We start from the raw sequence: 18,007 nt of genomic DNA on the forward strand, positions 1-18,007 counted from the left end.
AAAACTTCAAAAGGGAAACCAACTTTTAATTACGTGATGATTGCTTTGATGACATAAAATTCTTTTTTAAAAAAACAAAACAACTATCCCCTCAGGCACTTACTTAACCTTTCTCGCCAATAATCTCCTCCCTCCTCTCTTTCCGACCACCGTGATGGGAGTAACTGCCGACGAGAGGTACCGGTGGATTGATAGAGCGCCCAAAAGAATTAACGTAAATGCCAAAATTAACAATTTGGTATTTAGAACATTAAGTGAATAACGTACAATACAACTTGTTCAGTCCATTTTAAAAACTAAAAACTTTTGCATATCTAACATTAAATGAATAATCTGACATCCAATAAGAAGCATTGAAGAAGAAATTCTTCATAATATATGTATATACACAAATGCATTTGGAAAAGAACACAAAAGTGAAATTCTAGGAATACCTTAGTTAAGATATTATATGGAGTTCCTAATAAAAAAATTAAATTAGTTTCTACCCAAAAGAACAATTTAATTCAACTTGTTTAATTTAAATGTGGCTCAAATCCAACTAATAAAGCTCTTCAAATACAAACTATAACTCAAAAAACAGTCTGCTCACCCGCTTCAAATCTAGAAAAGAAATGGCAAAACCTTCTAGGAACCAAAATGCAAGAACTCGTGTATAGAACAGCCCAGATTTCTTCCCCAAAATGGGGATTGATGATGAAAAGCACCAAAGCCATTACCACATTTTACTCCATTTGAAGAAAAAAAACAACTGGTTAAAACACAACTTAAGACACTCTTGTAATATTTTTCTACCCTGATGGACTGAAAAAAAAAAAAGGAAAAAAATGTTACGGTAGTAGTAGTACTACTACATTGATGTAAACCAACATCGACAACTGAGCTCTTATTCTACTTGGATCTCAATGTTCGTTGCCGGCGCTGGTGGAATGAATTCCTCTTCTTCCTTAGGAGGGTGGATGGTTACTAGGTCAGGCAATGGTGTCGTTGGGCCTTGCTTACCCTTTGGATCCCAATCAAGCATGATCTTAACCTTAATACCAAGAACACCCTGTTGAACAATTAGGGTACCAAAGAATCAATTAATATATTCTCTTTCAGGTTTAAATTCGAAGCACAGCATACTAGACATGCACTAATCTCGCCACTGAGAAATGTAAATAAGCAAAGATCATATTTGTCACCCTACCTGCCTAAGAAGAACATGCCTCACAGCTGAGTCAATATATTCTTTGACAGGTTGACCAGATGAAATCATGTACCCATCCTTGAACTTCATTGACTTAGCACGCTGAGCCCGGAGCTTTCCACTCACAATGACCTGCATGAATATACAGGAAAATTGAACATCTAAAGCGAAGTTTAACTTATGTATGCACATTCCACATACTTATAACAAAACAGAAGGTCTTGCGACATACCTCACATCCCTTTGCCCCACTCTCCATGATGAATCTCAAGACACCATAGCAAGCCCTGAAAATTAAGAAAATCAATAATTCCTTAGTTTCAACGGTCCACTTTGAAATAAAGCATGTTAAGCTTAACTTTGGAGCACCGATTAGATAAATGTGCTAAAAAAAGACTCCATGAGTAAGAAACTGTGCCTTAACAAGCAGATAATTAACAATGCTCGTGTCAGATAGCCACTGTAAAGCAGACTAAGTGGTAACATGAGCAATTGCAAGCCAAAGATTGACATTAGAGTAAAAAGATACATCGCACAACCACAATACCAAAAAAGAAACAGAAGTAAAAATGTGAGAGAATATTCCAAACTCCAGGCACATTAAAGAGAAGCACAGAAAGCCTGACAACCTCCAAGAATTTTCTATAAGCATTGAAATGAAACCCCCATGACCATTAAAGCAAGGGTAAGGGCTATAACAATGCTCTAACTCAAGGCCAATTGGGACAACACTAATTTCCAACATCAGCAATTACAAGCTAAAAATTCACATCACTGGAAAAATGTTAGCATCCATCAACAAACAACCAAGAAAGAAATAAAATGTGAGAATGTGGGAGAATATTCCAAACTCCAAGCACATTAAAGAGAAGCACAGGAAGCCTGACAACCTCCAAGAATTTTCTATAAGCATTGAAATGAAACCCCCATGACTATCAAAGCAAGAGTAAGGGCCATAACGATGCTGTAACTCAAGGCCTGCGAGGACCAAAGTTAAACAAGCAGATAAAAAATGTGCTATGAACTTTAAAAAAAATTTAGGTAAATGCTATAGTTGTTCTTATCCACATATTTGTCATCACACATAATATTTGGCAGAATGCAATCAATTGGGTAGTAAGAAATTGGGAATGCACAATTGACATTAATTGTGTAAAAGAGGAATTTTCCAATACGGTAGTTTGATTTCACCACCAGACCACAAGACAAAAACTTAAAAATTTGTGACAACAGGCATTTACCATCAAATTTCCCATTGCAAGGAATATAACAATAATCCTTGCATTATGAACAGATGGAAGAATACTTATAGTCATCCTCAGACACGAGACAGGTATTTATGGTTAACCAACTCGCTGTAAAGATGACATAAAGCAAGGAAATTTCAGTGCAAACAATAACATATTAGCTTGTTCCAGAAACCAACAATTAAAAGGTCATGAAAGAGAATATCGACAGCCAACAAGAAACAAAGATGGTGTGATGAAAAAAATAATTAGAAGTGGCAAATCCATCCCCTCAATAGATGTAGCAAATCAGTGACATATACGAGAGAAAATGGTACTGGGAGATACTAGTCTCATTTACCTCCGAACAGCAAGACCTCCAAGGAGCTTATAACGCAGGGACTCCGCCTGCGCAATGGCACAGAGGCCTCTGTTGTTTACTTTCTCAGCGTAAAGCTCAACACTGTTTTCAGGAAATTTGAACCTTTTCTGAACAAGAGAAGTCAGCTCCCTAATCCTTCTTCCCTTATCGCCTGAAAGAAGCAGATTATTTATCCACATTAAAAAAAATAGACCACTCTAATCCTCCCCCTGATCAATCAGAAGACCTAATATGAGAATTAAACCATAACCTCAAATATCTGACACTAAACCACGGAGAACAATTAAGTTTTGAAAATTTGATGTATCTCCAAAATTTTTATTTCCAGTGCCCGACAAAACTAGACTGTCTCAGCATATAGATAGGCCACAAAGAAACCGAGTATAAATGAAAGAAAAAGAAAACCTCAAATTTTCAGATTGCCCCATAGAACAATAATAGCATCTGACGCATAGACCAAAAGATCCCAACTAAATATTTACCAAGAACATTCTGAGTACGGGTTGCCCTAATGATTATCTCAGTGCGCATTGGAGTAACCCTGACTTCAACCCCGGAGTATCCATCCTCCGCAAGCTCCCTAGTCAGTACTTCATTTAGCTCAGCAAAGAAGACTCCATCAGCCACAAACTGTCTCAAAGGAACGTCAACAAATGAGCATATCAGGAGCATAACAGTATATAAATGATATTCACTTATAGTAACTCGAATGTTATCCAAATACTACAATCAGCAGAACCCAACAATTGAAATATAAAAAAAAACTAGCATCTAACACCGACATTGGATTTAGTTCAAAGAACGAGTCTTAAATTTTTTTTTTATTTGTTCTTTTGACAACCGCTTGTTACTCAAAAATACGACCCAACAACTTCTCAGGCTATTTCCCTTCTATGTTCTCATAACCTACACATTAGATTCGGTTTCCTCTTAGAACAAAAACAGAAAATTGCCGCACAATAATAAAGACCAAGCCTCTGGCTTTTGAGAAAGACTATAAAGAAGGAAACAAATTGGTTCCCGACTATTTACCAAACCGCAAACTCTTTTTTGTACTAAATTAAGTCATATATTGGCCAATTTACACTGGGCATACTTGCAAAGCATACAATGAAGATTTTTTCTTGTCTTGTTTGTTTAGATTTCATAACTGAATTTGAATTTGAACAGACATGCTAAGTTAAATTTGAACAAAGACATAACTGAATGATACGACAGAACTTTCCTTTTTCACTTTCCGTATATCTTTCCCGCGCGTTGCAGAGAACGAAAAAGGCGAAACTGTGAGTTAGAGAGAGACTTACTTTGCGCTTCTTGCTAATCTGAGTCGCCATGTTTCGGGGTGATCAACAGGTAACAGCAAGAAATCACGGATGATTTCTTCGGCGCTTGGCTACTCAAGGAAACCCTAGTGCTCTGTGACGGCGGCCATATAAATGTAAAATATATGCATATATAAAATATATCGGACGAGAACTAACAGGTTAGTTGGGCTAAAAGATAGGCGTCTAAAGTTTGGGCTTACAGTTAATTAAAAGATAAAATGAACCAAAAGTTTTAACCTCAAAATTATCTTCCATAAATTAAAATATTTTTTTATTTTCTAAATTTATATAAATTTTACAATATATTTATGCATGAAATTATGTAGAATATGTGTTCTTATAAAACAATTAATCAACAAATGAAAATAATTTTTTAAGAACGACTAAAAAATAACATCTTAAAAATTTTCAAATTCTATTGCTTATTTTCTCCATCTCTTTTTTTCTTTATTAAATAAAATATATATTTTGTGAATTCTTTTACTCAGCCAGTACAAATAACACAAAATATAATGTAAAAACAAGTCAAATTCCAGATACACACAAGTGAAGATTAAAACTTCTCATGGCAAATAATAATAATAATAAAATAAAGTACCAATAATAAATGAGTTAAAAAATTAAAAATAAATAAATAAAAAAATTATGACAATGATAATGATAAATAAATTATGAAAAATAAAGAAAAGTACTAAATAAGATTCCATATAGAAATTATGACGGATTGTATTGTTCCTTCAAAAAATTATGGCTACACCATCTCATCACATCAAGGCATAAAGCATCATTTCCAGCTCCCTGGATATCAAGAAAAAAAAAGAAAAATTGCAAGAGAGGGTTTCTGAATCTACAAAGAAAATTGTTACATTCCTAATCCTATAACCTGAATGCATTATTTGTTTCAAAAATACATGGTGATCACAGCATGCTTATACTGATCTCATATACAAGACCTACGCGACATTCACAGGCAAAAAGAATCAGATGCAACTATGACAACCATGATCAAGTAGAGGACTCCATATTCCAATCCTTTTTTCACAAGATTCAACTGTAACCAAGTCCAAGGTGTTTCCCCTTGAGAGGCACAAGTTGCTTGTTTTTGGTTGTTCTTTTCTTCTCTTAACGAGCAGCCTGAGATACTCAATGAGTTTTCCATGCACCACTTGCTAGAAGTCAGAATGGTATAAGCAAACGAGGCTTGAATGAGTTATGGAACTACGGCAGAGAGGGCATTCAGGCTTCTCATTGCACCATTCCATAATGCAGTTCCTTCATGGATAGAAACCCGAGAAAGTCAAAGATGGCTTTATGAAAAAATTTGTGTTCATGGATGATATGGCCAAGCAAAAGACGAAATCAGGGACTATACCAGCAGAATACGTGACCACATGGGGTAGCTGTTGGATGTTGACGGCTGCTCAGGCAGAGCGTGCATTTGCTGACTCCACCTGCAGCTTGAGCCTGAAAATATAGAAAATAGGTACCAAGTTTCATACCAACAGGAGAAAGGGGAGAAGGGAGTTGAAAATAAAGCAGCAGAGAAAATGTGAAAATTTCTATCTAATTTAAACCGGTAACATTTGAAGGAAGGTTATTCAGGATTGTATATTATATCACACGGATGGCACGGCAATCTCTCTCATTTTTGCTCTCTACTATCTTCCTAGTTTACTTAACCCATAGCTTCTAAGTATTGCATTACTAAGAATTTTGATATAAGAAACATGTCATACCTCCAAAGATGATGAGGAATCAGGGATCCAGGTCCCCTTTTCAGCTTCTATAGGTATCAAATTGCCTTCTTCATTCAAGACTGGCAAACCTCGCCCTACAAATTTGTTGGGAGAAACTGTGGTCAAATAGTATAGTGAATCAATCTTACGTGAACCAAATAAAAATATTATTTAAGTAACTTCATCTGAGAATCCTCTTTTCATGAGCCTGAGAACACTTTGTTTAACGATTAACAAGGTGAAATTTTGATTATCTGATTATGAGTTCTATTAGTCAACATCTGTCATCATGAAGCCCGTGAATGGAATTTATGTTTAGCTCCAATCAACAACTACAACCGATAACCTGAATGCAAATTCTTTTTGATAACATGCTATTCACACATAAAGAGTCAGTTTCCATCTTCAAAGTAGCCACATGATCCAGCCAGTCACAAAGAATTTGAAGCAACATAGAATGAGTTTAAAACTGTCAACCTGATGAAGTTTGATTTGATCCTAATGATGCATGATGAACTGAAGTAGCAATAGATGATAAATTGCTACGCCGCAAACCTTCAGCAGCAATGATACAGAGCTGAATTAAAAGAAAAATGCCCAGAATTTGGTATCTGCTTCAGAAGCCAATAAAAAGAGATCAAAGACTCCACTGGTATCTATAAGCACTGAGAAACTTACATGCACTGTGCACTGAACATTTAAATAGGAGAAACCACACTAACAACCACATGTGGGAAGCGAAAACCAAACCTGGGCCTTTGATTTGATGGTTTCCCAATGAATACGTAACGAATGCCAGAAGCACGTTTTGAAAGATGATAATATAGCCCTGCAGATAGAAAGAATCTCAGAAAAGAAACATTTTAAGCCTTCATCATAGCTTGCAATAGACTTGCTTTCATAAATTACCTTCAAAGTAGAAGAACATGAGGTTAGCACGAAGAATCAATTGTAATAGTTCACGAGCAACAGGGAGAACCTGAACATAACAGCCACAAGGAAATTTTTAAAGAAGCTTCTACAAGATTTCCTAGTAATATATGCAGTGCTATTGTAATGCAAAAACACCATAAGATAAAAGGGGGAGATGTGGAAGCTAAAGAAAAATATATCATATATCACTCAAATTATTTTAAAATTAAATAAGTAGAAGTAATAATCCATTTCAAAGTAGGAAAGAGAAGACATGAAGGAGCTTATTCCAGGAAACACATGCTCAGTCCAGAATTTATCAGTCAACTAAAGAAAAAACTCATAAGCATTATAACTTAATGATATTATACCGCTGGCCATCTCCGAACTGCAGAGAGCCATAGTGTCTTCCACTTCTCTTTGAACCTCTGTAATGCAGAAGCTCTTGATGCAGATGGTGATGGAATATCAATTATTGTGGGAGATTGAACATGACTGCTCCATTCTGGTGCATTGCCCGAGTAGAACTCACCAGTATGAGCTTCTGCGAGAAGGATGCCATGGGAGGCAACTCTAGAGCTGTGAAAAGAAAACTTCCTAAATTTCCTTGAATTCAGATAAAGATACATTAACTTACTATCAATTAGGCAATTATAGATAAATGAAATATCAAAATGTTGAGAAAAGCATAAAAATGCCAGGCACCTAATTCTTTCTGCAATATAAGGCACAGCAGTCTGATACAAAATGAAGAGAGCACGCCTTGCAGGTGTTGGGGAAAGTCCATAAGGTCCTGCTACCTAAAAAAGATGGATAACCCATCACAAACAAAAAACAAAGAAGCAAAATATAGCCGAGAAAATTTCAACAGGTCCAATGCACTTCTCTCAGACACATATACTGCATTGAAACTTCAACAACCATTGAAGGAGCTCGCATTATTTGAGGATTATCAGAATCTACTCTTAATCAAATGAGATTATTTATATTGTTTTATCAATACTAGAGCCAAAGAGGTGCTTTATGTAAAGTACAAACATAATCTCTCCTAGTCTTATGCAACTTGCATGCAGAAGAAGAAACTAAAGCCATAATCTGTATCAAATTCAAACTATGACTGAAATTGACATTGGAGCATGGATACCTGAGTTATATCACAGTATTCTTCCCCGAGTGTCTGCTGCCCTGATCCCGTAGTCAAGACATAATAAAGCATCTGACCAAGAAGCTTTGTCTACAAGAAGGATATCCCAAAATAAATAAATAAATAAATAAATTACTATTGCAACAAACCATAACACTCAGCAAAAGATTGAAAAGAATACTGCACTGCTTCTATGTTGTTAATTGATGATACTCTAAACCAAAAACTAAAACTGTGATCAAGAGTTGACAAGTTTCAGTCGGGTTTATTTGCACAAAAATGACTAGAAGTGAACTAACCTCGTTCTGGTAAGCTACAGCGAGTCTTGTACCTAAAACCATTGAAGCGTTAGACGATTAAAATGACAAGAACGGAGTCAATCCATAGCCGAACTTTCTTGCAGTTAAAAATCAACCAAATAACTCAAAAGTGTTGAACTTGGAAGGAATTTGATTTAAAATTAAATTAGAGAAAGTAAGAGCTGAGATAGAAACAAGGGAGAAAAAGTACCAAAGAGATGGCGAAAGGCGTCACGGCAGGCATCGTAGACGAAAGAGGCGTACTGATCATCTTTCTCTGCTGCTCTCATTATTTCGGGCTGGGCGGCCAACGGAAACCGCCGTAGCTCGTCGGTGTTAGAGCCCGGTTCTCCGCTGGGTCCCGGGTCTCCCGAACCCGGTTGCCCCATATCTCCCTATATTCTTCTCTCCCTCTCTCTATCTCTGAAAGCTGTAATCTTGTAGCGCCTGTAAAGAATTGTAGATTTTCAATGCTAAAACCCAGAACATATTTTACTCGCCATTAATATAGTCGGGGAAAGTAGCTGGATAACGAAAAATAAAATCTAATTTCTATTTGAATTTATATTTTTTTATTAAAATGTATAAGATATTATTATAACTATGATTTATTTAAAATAAACCTTTCAGTTAACAGTTTAATTTAGCATATATTAGTTAATCACCATCCTTCCCTACTCTATCCTTTGTCTCATCTTCTTCATCTTCTTTGTTATCTTCTCCCCCCCCCCCCCCCCCCCTCCCATTCTATTACTATCTCATCTCGACGTATTGTCAAGTAGCCCTAAAAACCCTGCAATAACAAAGTCAGCAACCAATATGACTCTGAGCTATAGGCGGTCTTAGATGAAGTTCAAGGAGCTTTTGCATTAGTTATATAAAAAAAATCAATACAAAGCAAATGGCCTTAAGTCCCAAGTCATTAAGTTATTGACTTGGGACTTATCTTCTTTGATAAATATGATTAAAGGAGAGAGTTGGATGTTAGAGAAAGAGAAAATATTGATCTAACTTTAAAAGTATTCAAATTTTGGTATGAACTGAAAAATTAATTGGATCAAACCAAACAAAATATAGTTTGACCCAATCTTCTGTACAAAAATTTTATTTTAACTCTAATCAACACTTAAATTTAAAAAATAAAAAATCTTAACGATGAATTAATATTTATTAATTTATTATTTGTTGTATATTACATTAATTGTGAATTTGATGAATAATCATAATTAATGAATTTATTGATTTTATTAATTATTTTTTAATTGAACATTATAGTTCGAAAAAGAAAAAAATTATATATTTAACAAAATTGAACTAAACTAAATATGTTGGATATGATATTGAAATACGACTGGTCCAGTTTAATCTTTGATCTGATCATATATCTCACTTAGTTTAATTTTTTATATGATCTAATCCACTATGATTATTATAATACAAGAAAACACTTGCGAGAAAAGACCTGTCTGCGCGAGCATCACACATCGCGCACGTGGGGTGCAAGGCCGGTATGCGCGTGCGTCCCATCGTGCATCTTGTGTGCACACTATCTGCATAGTAGGCCTGTGCGCAGCACCCTGCACATTGTAGGTCATGTGCGCGGCTAACTAGGGCAGTGTGTTATTGCCTCAGGCAGTACGCGCCGTCTTAAGCAATGTGTTATCGTCATTTGAGAGGCGTGCCTTTATTTTTCTCACTGGCGTCGCGTCACATCATTCGTCAGTGGATCACATCTGTCAGTCGCTGCATCACTTCTTTTCTTATTGACTTTTCTCTCTTCACCAGATTTCACTACTTTATGCAAATCTAACGGTCCTCATTTTTTATAAATAGGGACCTCTCCCTTCTCATTTCCTCATCACTTTCATTTCATTCTTCCATCTTCTAAGAGTAAAAAGAGAGAGTGTGTGATATAAAGAGAGAAGGAGACGAGAAGAAGAAAAAATGTGTGGGAAAAACTTCGAGATTTCGATAAGAAATTTAATATTTATTTTTAAACAATTTAAGAAGCATTTCTATATTTAAAATTATGAAACTTAAACTTATGATTTGCATGATTATGTTTAAATGTTCAAATGAAATAAGTTTTACTTAATAAAACATGTTATATGATCATATATGCAGTTAATGATTTGTATATAATTTTAAATAATATAATTTTTGTGATCAATTACTAAAATATGAAAAGGGAGATTAAGTATGAAATTTATGAAAGATAAGTATATGTATTGACATGCATAATGCATCAAGTGTTTTATTAGACTTTTTATTTCTGAGAAATTTCTGTTTTTTCCCTCCCCCATCTAGTTTGAAAAGATATGAGAAAACCGCTCCCTATAGATGACGTTGTACCATCTGATAAGAGAGGCGATGCGAATTATCTATTAGAGATCACATTTGGCGAAGTACTATCGTGACTATAGACTATTTGATAAAACTACTGTGGTTGATACGACTGTGGTCATAGATTGTTTAATTTGACAAGCCGTAAATGTGTTGTTGGTTTATCAAGCCAAAAATTGTTGTTATCTCTAATCTGGTTATTTCACATAAGTAGTCGAAAATCCGTATCCCTCAGTAGCTGAAAGTCAGAATGATTTTGCGGAATATGACACGAAAATCTGAGTATTTTATAATTTATTTAATTTTTTCAATTATCAATATGATTGATTTGATTATTATGACTATAACATGATGAATATGATATTTTTTTAATAAACAAATTATTTTTATAAATTAAAAAAAGACTCTAATGTGACTCCTGATGGTAAGTGTTGATGATGTAATTATTCACTTTAAAAATTTTATAATGTTATTTAAATACTATTTTTCTTAACGAGTATATAGAACTCACCCTTTCCATGTCCCTCCCAGATGAGAAAGATAGTGAAGAACCGATTGTTAACATACCTCTTGAAGTTTATGAAGATCCCTTGGATCCACAAACTTTAAGTGAATGACTTATCTCGTACTCTAATGAGTCCATTCACATAGTGAAAGAAATGACCATTTTTGTATTTTGATATTTTATATTTTGTTACCACTTATGACCTCAATTATATATGTAATTAGAACTTATATATTTTGATAAGAGATTTGTAATAATTTATTCTGCTGCATATAATTATCTATCATGCACTCGTAATCTATTTATGTATCTGATACTTTTATACCTTAATTAACATTTGACATGTTACAATTATGGAGTAATGAATATCCTTACTGACATACACATTTAGAGTTCTTAATTACTAGATATGATTTCAAGTGTACGATAGGTAATGTTTATGCATTATTTTAAGACCCAAACCAATCCACTTGATGCTTGTCACATCCAATCAACCATTATAATCTTTCTTCAATGGTGATACACTACTCTTAATTAATGAATTAAATACTTCCCTCTCTTCAACATCATAATTTTTTCCGTACTAGATTATTGATAGATTTTATTAAGTTATTACAGCTTGGTCTTCTCGATATAAACTACCTCAAATTTTGGTAGAAAGGACAATAGAGGAAGTTGTCAACACGTAAAATTCATTATGTGATAAATGTAAGTGCATTTTGAGAAATAATTTTGAATCATTTTCCCAATTTTTTTTGAATCAATAATTAAAATGATAAATAATTTTTTATAATGTATTATTAATAAACTTCATTTGCCCATTTAAAAATAAATTAGTAAAATTATTCGTACGGTACACGTGTCCGCAGCCGAAAATTTCTTGGATGATAACTTTCATAAGGTTGAGAAACGTCATCACAAAATATTAATAAAATTAAATTAAAATTAAAAGAAGTAAAAGAAAGAAAAGTGAAGAGCAGAAAGGCAGCAAAATGGCTGCGATATCCTCGACAGTCACCATATGCAGTTGCCGTAAAACCTGGTTTTTTCACAATCCAAACACATTCCCAAAGCAATCCATTTTCTTGGCAACGAATAGACGTAGCTTTTCTGTGAGCAACTCGGTGGATGCAAATGCATCATCCGCTCAGACTGAATCCGCAGATGTGGAATCTCAGAGCCCAATTGAAACTCCTCAAGGAACCCCGTCTTTGATTTCTGCTCTCAATGTCGAACGCGCTTTACGTGGCATAGGTTTTCTTTTCTTATTTTTTCTTTTTTTTTTTTCATTTAGATTATTATTATTATATTTTTTAAAGATCTTATAGTTTTGATGAGTAGTTATACTGCTTTCAACCTAGTTAAAATTTTCAAAGAATTAGTTTTAGACAGAATTCAAGTAAATATACTTTCAATGTGTGTATATATGTGGGAGATTTTAATTTGCTATATTTAGCGTTGGATTCGTTGAAATTGTATAGATACGAAGTAATGCAATTTTGTATTAGAATGCAGCAATAACAGATGTAGATCATTATGGTAGACTTGGGCTTCTGAGAGGATGCTCCTATGATCAGGCATACCTTTTTAATTATTTTAATTTTCGTTGTTTGTATTATTTAAACGGTGAGAAACTTGATCCTCACTTCTATTCAATCTGTCTATATATGATATTATTTTCTTACTTGAAAAATTATTGAAAGCAGATTGCAGATGCTTATAGGAAAAACATTGAGGAGGTAATGAATCGAGGATTGGAGGAAGAAGAGGTCCAAAAGGAAATGGAACTTTTGAATGTTAGCATCTCCTAATCACTCTGGTTTTGTTGTTTGTGGAAATTTGGTTTTATGCGTAATGAGGTGTTGACATTGCAGGAATCACATTCGATTTTGTCATCGGTTGAGGAAAGAAGAATGTATGATTGGAGCCTGGCCCGGAGCGAAGCGCCTGATAGATATGTTTGGCCCTTCGAGATAGACATCACTCAAACTCCTACTCAACCTCCTCCCCCCCAGGTCTGCAACCTATTTTCCCTGCCTCTTTCAAATTAAGAAAATTTTATAATATTTATTGCTTTTAACGATATATATATATATTGGGAGTGACTCTTGTTTCTTATGTTGTTCAAATGTAGATTAGGAATGTATTTATATTGAGTTTAGTCCAAATTCCAGATCTAGGAATAAGAATAAGAATAAGAATACAATACAAATAGGACAGAAATTTGAATAAAACATTGTAATAAATTTCATGTTCAATTCAAGTTAGTTATTTTGTAATTCATTTCTTACTATGTGGGAATACAAATTGATGGTTGTGGGATTGAGGATATCAGTGAATTTGATTCAGTTATTTATTAAATATGTAAAGTATGAGTAGATTATACGTATCAAATAATTAAAATCTAGAAGTTAAATAGAAGTAGAATGAGTTTAAATCAAATGCAATATTATTGTATTTAATATCTGTTCTTTCTTATCGACCACCCAAATTTGGAATCTGTTGTGTGTGTGTGTGTGTGTGTGTGTGTGTGTATGCCATTGACAAGATAAACAGAACATGCAATTAATTTGCCTTAATTTTTTACCTGGTATTAAAGCAGTCCAGGTGGTTTTTTTTTTTCTTTTCTACAAAATTTCCTCTTTCATTTCCATTCCTTCTCTCTCACCCTTGTTCTTCCAAAAGTACTTAATCCTTCCTATGGGTCTCAAACATAAAGACCTATGTTAAGAGACTCTCAAGTTCATCAACTTTATTGTTTGGAAATCTATTTCTTCTCCTTTTCACACATAAAGGAGTCGTAAATCATTGATGGTCCTGGCATTTATCCTCCTCTCATGATCAAAGGTGATCTAGAGGAAGTCTTAATTCATGCCAAAATGTTCTTCTTTGACGTCAAGTTGATTCCCTAGTTCTCTTGGTGGAGACAAGCCACCATCTCATTCGACATACTCTGTTGTCTTCTGAAACCAAACAAAACCCTTGCCACTCGCCAAGTTTTGAAGGAAATTGAAATTTTTTTCCATGATCCAGCCCTGCCTCCCTCCATTTAAAATGAGTTTTATAATGCCTAAATAATGATCTTCCTGTTGATGGTTACTTGTAGAAATTAAAATCCCTTTATAACTGCTTGGTCTCCATCGGACATGATCTTTTGGAAGAGGATCTTGTTTTGCGAATTCTTGAAGGCTTATCTATGGACTCTGAGAACACAATTATTACTGTAACTTCCAGCTAACTTCTTCCATCTCTTGTCAATCTGAGGACGATATTATTCCGTCAAGAAATGACACTTGCAAAACACCGGAAACCTCTCTTCTATTGATCCTATAGCTGCCTTCTCAAATGGTTCCTCTCAACCCCAAATTTACCAGTATGGATCCCATTAAATGTGGCTAGCAATACTTAAACAGAGATCGAGGGCATGAGCATGACTTGACCACAACAACCACTCTCATGTTGGTTGTAGTCACCACAGGAATGATTTAGGGTGTACGATATAGCCACTAAAAGCCTTATCATCACTATCATAAGTCGGCTCAAAATGGCACTTGTTTGCAGTGCTTTGATCCAAAACCCTGGAATTGTTGTTCTTTAGTGGCATTTCTAGGATGCAAATGCTGCTTCTCTTAATCTTTGCCACGTCAGGTCTTTTCGTGAAAAACTGGTTATTCTCAACCTAGAGTGGAATCTGTGTTTTGGAAATGCCGCTAATGACCTTTGTAACATAGTGACATTTGCTCCTCAAAATACCAGCCATTTTTTTAAGCTATATATATATATATATGCACATTATATGGTGTATTAATTCTGCTTCTTATAGTTTTCAATCGTTATTTTCATACAATATTCGATGTAATACATTAAACTCAATAATCAAACTAGTAAAAGAACTTAAAAAAAGAGTGTTGATGCTTCTCTAAAAATAAAGGACCAGTACACGAAAGTAACAGATATACCACCAAAGTATCAGGGTAAACTACAATATCCATGACTTCAGTTGCTGCAAGCTAAACTATCTATAAGTTCAACAAATACAAGGTAAAATTTCCCAATTCTATAATTTTTATCCAAAGTTATATATCTAAAAAAAGCATGATAATTATTTTGCATTAAAGGCGAGTTATGATTAACATCAATTGTGTGTATTTCCCTGAACTTCAGAAGCTCCCACCTATAAATAAGCCATAGAAAGATTTAAACTGGAGTTAAAAAACTATCCAAGCTTCGTCATGTGCAACTTGTTTATAGTAACTCTAACATGGACGTGATAAAATGTGCATATATATACCATACAAACAGTAAATTATGTTTCTAGTAACAAGTAGAGAGACAAATGACCAGAACATGATGTAACCTCATATGAATTCCATGCTGAAGGAGATAAAAGAGAAGTTAAAAGCATAACAAAGCCTTAAATTTTTGTTTCCAGAAAATAATTGTTACCATAGAACGGCTTTTTTGAAAACAACAGAAACAGCGTTGTCTCTGCCAAACTTGTGCAATTTTTAGTGGTCTAATTCTGGCAGAAAACACAATGTTAGTTTCTGCGTGCAGAACACTTTTTGCAAAAACCGCACTGTTTCAGCATAAGAAACTTGAATTTCTGCAGAAACAGTGAAGTCCTCAAGAAACTGTATCATAATTTACGGATCAATGCTGTTTCTGTACTCTTTTGCTGTCTCTGCATTTCTAAGGTTACTGCAGAAAATTCTTACGACACTCAATAAGCACATACACCATCTATGCTTACAATAAGTCAAGTGTAAAATGGTTTACATTCGCCATAGTTTTAGTTAATTGACTCTTTTCCTGGCTCAATTTATTTCTCTTTGGAAAATAGCATTGTATAATCTAAATCTTTTGCCTTGAGTTTAGGCAAAAATCTATATAAGCTCCAAGGTCAAGTGATTGGCGCCTTTTAACATTTTAGGTGTTAGGGGCATTTAGACTGATATGCTGTGAGATTGTTTCAATAGAGTAGGCTAAATAAAAGCTTATAATATTTTACTAAATTGCTGCAAATAAAACGCCCCTGATGCTTATACTTTTTGTAGTGAGTCCATGATCCCCCTATAACCATCAACACCAATAAGTTCAGCTACTTCCTATTCTTCTCTAGACTCAAGTTTGCTTGGCTGTGCACCTGCTAATTCTGTGCTTTTCTGTGCTTTTCTCTACTATTCATTGTCAACCCTATCTTCAGTTCAGTCATGTTGCTTAGGAATGTCCTATTTGTTTCGATCTCAAACTGCTTGTGCTGCATCTAATTTGGATAATGTTCAATGATCAGCAATAGCAGGATAATTTTATGCTTTCTGACACAGGTGCAACATCCCTCATGACTGCTTATTCCAGTGATCTTCTATCTTCTTCCTCTTACCCCGATCCTCGGCGGGTGATGTTTGGGGAGGGTCCTCTCCATGCTGTTGTCTCTTATTGGTTTCCCCAACATTTCTACTCCTTTCAAATCTTTAATACTCATACATCCAATAAAGGGGACGTCATGCGGCATTGAGTGGTGGAAAAGTATGGAACAAGTGACCTGACAGGTTGCAAGACTTGGCATAGGTGACGCTGATAGGTACCAGTAGGACACTGTATAATGAAATCAGTTAAACCTACCCTAACTAAAAGCCCTAAAGTCTGGTTTTAAAGGTCTGATTATTAACACTTGATACTCACCACCAGACCATCACTTTCGACATTACGTAGATGCCATAACCATGCAAGTACTATGGACGATACAACTATTACAATAAGAGGTTAATACATTAACTTGCTCTTGTCTTGTAATATTATGAAACCGGACTATATAAAGATAACCAAATAAAAGGTTGCAAAAAACATTCTCTCGAACTCTCTTAAGCTTGTATTTTCTTTTCTTTTCACTAATTTGAGTAAGTGTACTCCTTGGAGTAAAACTTGGATGTCACTGTTTTTTCATCCTAACAGGGTTAGGAGACGTGAGGCTATTCCAACCTAGGCCTAGAACTTGTTAGACCTAATGTTAGTTAAACTTAGACAAAGACTCAAGGGACCAACATACAACTTCTATCATGCTTGGTCACATTTTTTAGCCTTCAAACTTTTTTGATATTAACAGTTGACACCATATGTGGAACGAAGGAGTAACCTTGATGACTAGCAAAAATGCAGTACAAAGATAAAAAGAGATCCCGAAATACCATGGTGAAAAATTTGCTTCGCCCACAGTTTTATTTCTTGGAAAGAGTAGGATGATTTTGCTGGGTAGTGGAAGAAAGAAACTACAATATTGAAGCTTTAGAATGTCCTGACAAATTTAAGGAGGCAGCTGTAATCCTTCATTAAGCGTTGTGTTAAGTACTGCACGTATGTGTGCCTACACATATATGTATATATGTGAATTTATCATAATTTTGCCTTTGATATATAAAAACATTATTTTACTATCAAAACTAATAGTTTGAAGAAAAAATGTATAAGTAGTACTGAAGTTGTAATTTGTTATGACCAGAAGATGGGTTTTTGGTGACAGGAACCAGAAGACGTTGGACCAACAAGATTAGTGGGATACTTCACACTCGGCTGGTTATTATTAGCCTTTACGCTTTCCATTGCCCTGAATCGTTAGCATTATTTGTGTGTGTGTGTATAGATTGATTAATACTCAATTATTCTAATTATAGTATCAAATTATAATGCCAAGATTATTTTCATATTTACATGGAAGATTGGCAGTAGAATTAAAAATCTAACAAAGGCAAGGCGAGGCAAGGTAAGGCTTCTTATCTATATCATAATTTTATTTATTTATTTATCTTGCAAGGGAAGAGAATATAAATAGCTAAGTCATGTTCCTACACTCTTTTTTTTTTTTTTTTTTTAGAAATTTACTTTCTTAGATAAACTTTAAAATGATTTAGCTAAAATCCTACCATCCCCTAATTGTCAAAGCCCATGC

At 34.6% G+C, this 18,007-nt stretch overlaps 3 protein-coding genes across 5 annotated transcripts; 1 reads left to right on the plus strand and 2 right to left on the minus strand.

Moving 5' to 3' along the window:
- Positions 1–481: 481 nt before the first annotated feature.
- LOC110809282 (small ribosomal subunit protein uS3x) lies at positions 482–4,261 on the minus strand. The gene is made up of 6 exons (XM_088207825.1): positions 4,102–4,261; positions 3,280–3,427; positions 2,777–2,948; positions 1,422–1,476; positions 1,190–1,321; positions 482–1,051 (listed from the first exon to the last, which is right to left on the minus strand). The coding sequence occupies exons 1-6, from the start codon at positions 4,129–4,131 to the stop codon at positions 887–889; spliced, it is 702 nt and encodes a 233-aa protein (XP_088063951.1). The 5' UTR covers positions 4,132–4,261; the 3' UTR covers positions 482–886.
- Positions 4,262–4,830: 569 nt separating this feature from the next.
- Positions 4,831–8,803, minus strand: PEX10 (peroxin 10). Of its 2 annotated transcripts, none has more exons than XM_088208026.1 (11): positions 8,425–8,803; positions 8,214–8,245; positions 7,915–8,004; positions 7,476–7,570; positions 7,142–7,376; positions 6,768–6,837; positions 6,609–6,687; positions 6,336–6,469; positions 5,859–5,953; positions 5,495–5,586; positions 4,831–5,394 (listed from the first exon to the last, which is right to left on the minus strand). In XM_088208026.1, exons 1-11 carry the CDS (start codon positions 8,600–8,602, stop codon positions 5,292–5,294), a joined length of 1,203 nt encoding a protein of 400 aa, XP_088064152.1. In that variant the 5' UTR covers positions 8,603–8,803; the 3' UTR covers positions 4,831–5,291. The 2 variants fall into 2 exon arrangements, with proteins under 2 accessions (XP_088064152.1, XP_021890739.2); XM_022035047.2 differs by having other exon boundaries at positions 7,142–7,349; positions 8,425–8,786.
- A 3,196-nt stretch (positions 8,804–11,999) lies between these two features.
- On the plus strand, positions 12,000–17,768 carry NDHU (Chaperone DnaJ-domain superfamily protein). Of its 2 annotated transcripts, none has more exons than XM_022035046.2 (5): positions 12,000–12,315; positions 12,577–12,638; positions 12,768–12,857; positions 12,936–13,076; positions 16,389–16,842. In XM_022035046.2, exons 1-5 carry the CDS (start codon positions 12,054–12,056, stop codon positions 16,404–16,406), a joined length of 573 nt encoding a protein of 190 aa, XP_021890738.1. In that variant the 5' UTR covers positions 12,000–12,053; the 3' UTR covers positions 16,407–16,842. The 2 variants fall into 2 exon arrangements, with proteins under 2 accessions (XP_021890738.1, XP_021890737.1); XM_022035045.2 differs by lacking the exon at positions 16,389–16,842 and adding an exon at positions 17,582–17,768 and having other exon boundaries at positions 12,002–12,315.
- Positions 17,769–18,007: the final 239 nt, after the last annotated feature.

Source organism: Carica papaya, chromosome 7 (genome assembly GCF_054855325.1).
Source record: "Carica papaya isolate Zhongbai chromosome 7, ASM5485532v1, whole genome shotgun sequence".
Classification (NCBI taxonomy): domain Eukaryota; kingdom Viridiplantae; phylum Streptophyta; class Magnoliopsida; order Brassicales; family Caricaceae; genus Carica; species Carica papaya.

What these genes read in the sequence shown, in the direction of transcription:
- NDHU (XM_022035045.2), top strand. Translation starts at nt 12,054, where the DNA reads ATGGCTGCGATATCCTCGACAGTCACCATATGCAGTTGCCGTAAAACC. An exon ending in ACGCGCTTTACGTGGCATAG is followed by an intron (nt 12,316 to 12,576) that starts GTTTTCTTTTCT and finishes ATTAGAATGCAG; the next exon opens with CAATAACAGATGTAGATCAT. An exon ending in AGGAAATGGAACTTTTGAAT is followed by an intron (nt 12,858 to 12,935) that starts GTTAGCATCTCC and finishes TTGACATTGCAG; the next exon opens with GAATCACATTCGATTTTGTC.
- PEX10 (XM_088208026.1), bottom strand. Translation starts at nt 8,602, where the DNA reads ATGGGGCAACCGGGTTCGGGAGACCCGGGACCCAGCGGAGAACCGGGC. An exon ending in CTGTAGCTTACCAGAACGAG is followed by an intron (nt 8,005 to 8,213) that starts GTTAGTTCACTT and finishes TCCTTCTTGTAG; the next exon opens with ACAAAGCTTCTTGGTCAGAT. An exon ending in CAGTTCGGAGATGGCCAGCG is followed by an intron (nt 6,838 to 7,141) that starts GTATAATATCAT and finishes TGTTATGTTCAG; the next exon opens with GTTCTCCCTGTTGCTCGTGA.
- LOC110809282 (XM_088207825.1), bottom strand. Translation starts at nt 4,131, where the DNA reads ATGGCGACTCAGATTAGCAAGAAGCGCAAA. An exon ending in GGAGGTCTTGCTGTTCGGAG is followed by an intron (nt 1,477 to 2,776) that starts GTAAATGAGACT and finishes CTTAATTTTCAG; the next exon opens with GGCTTGCTATGGTGTCTTGA. An exon ending in GGCATGTTCTTCTTAGGCAG is followed by an intron (nt 1,052 to 1,189) that starts GTAGGGTGACAA and finishes ATTGTTCAACAG; the next exon opens with GGTGTTCTTGGTATTAAGGT.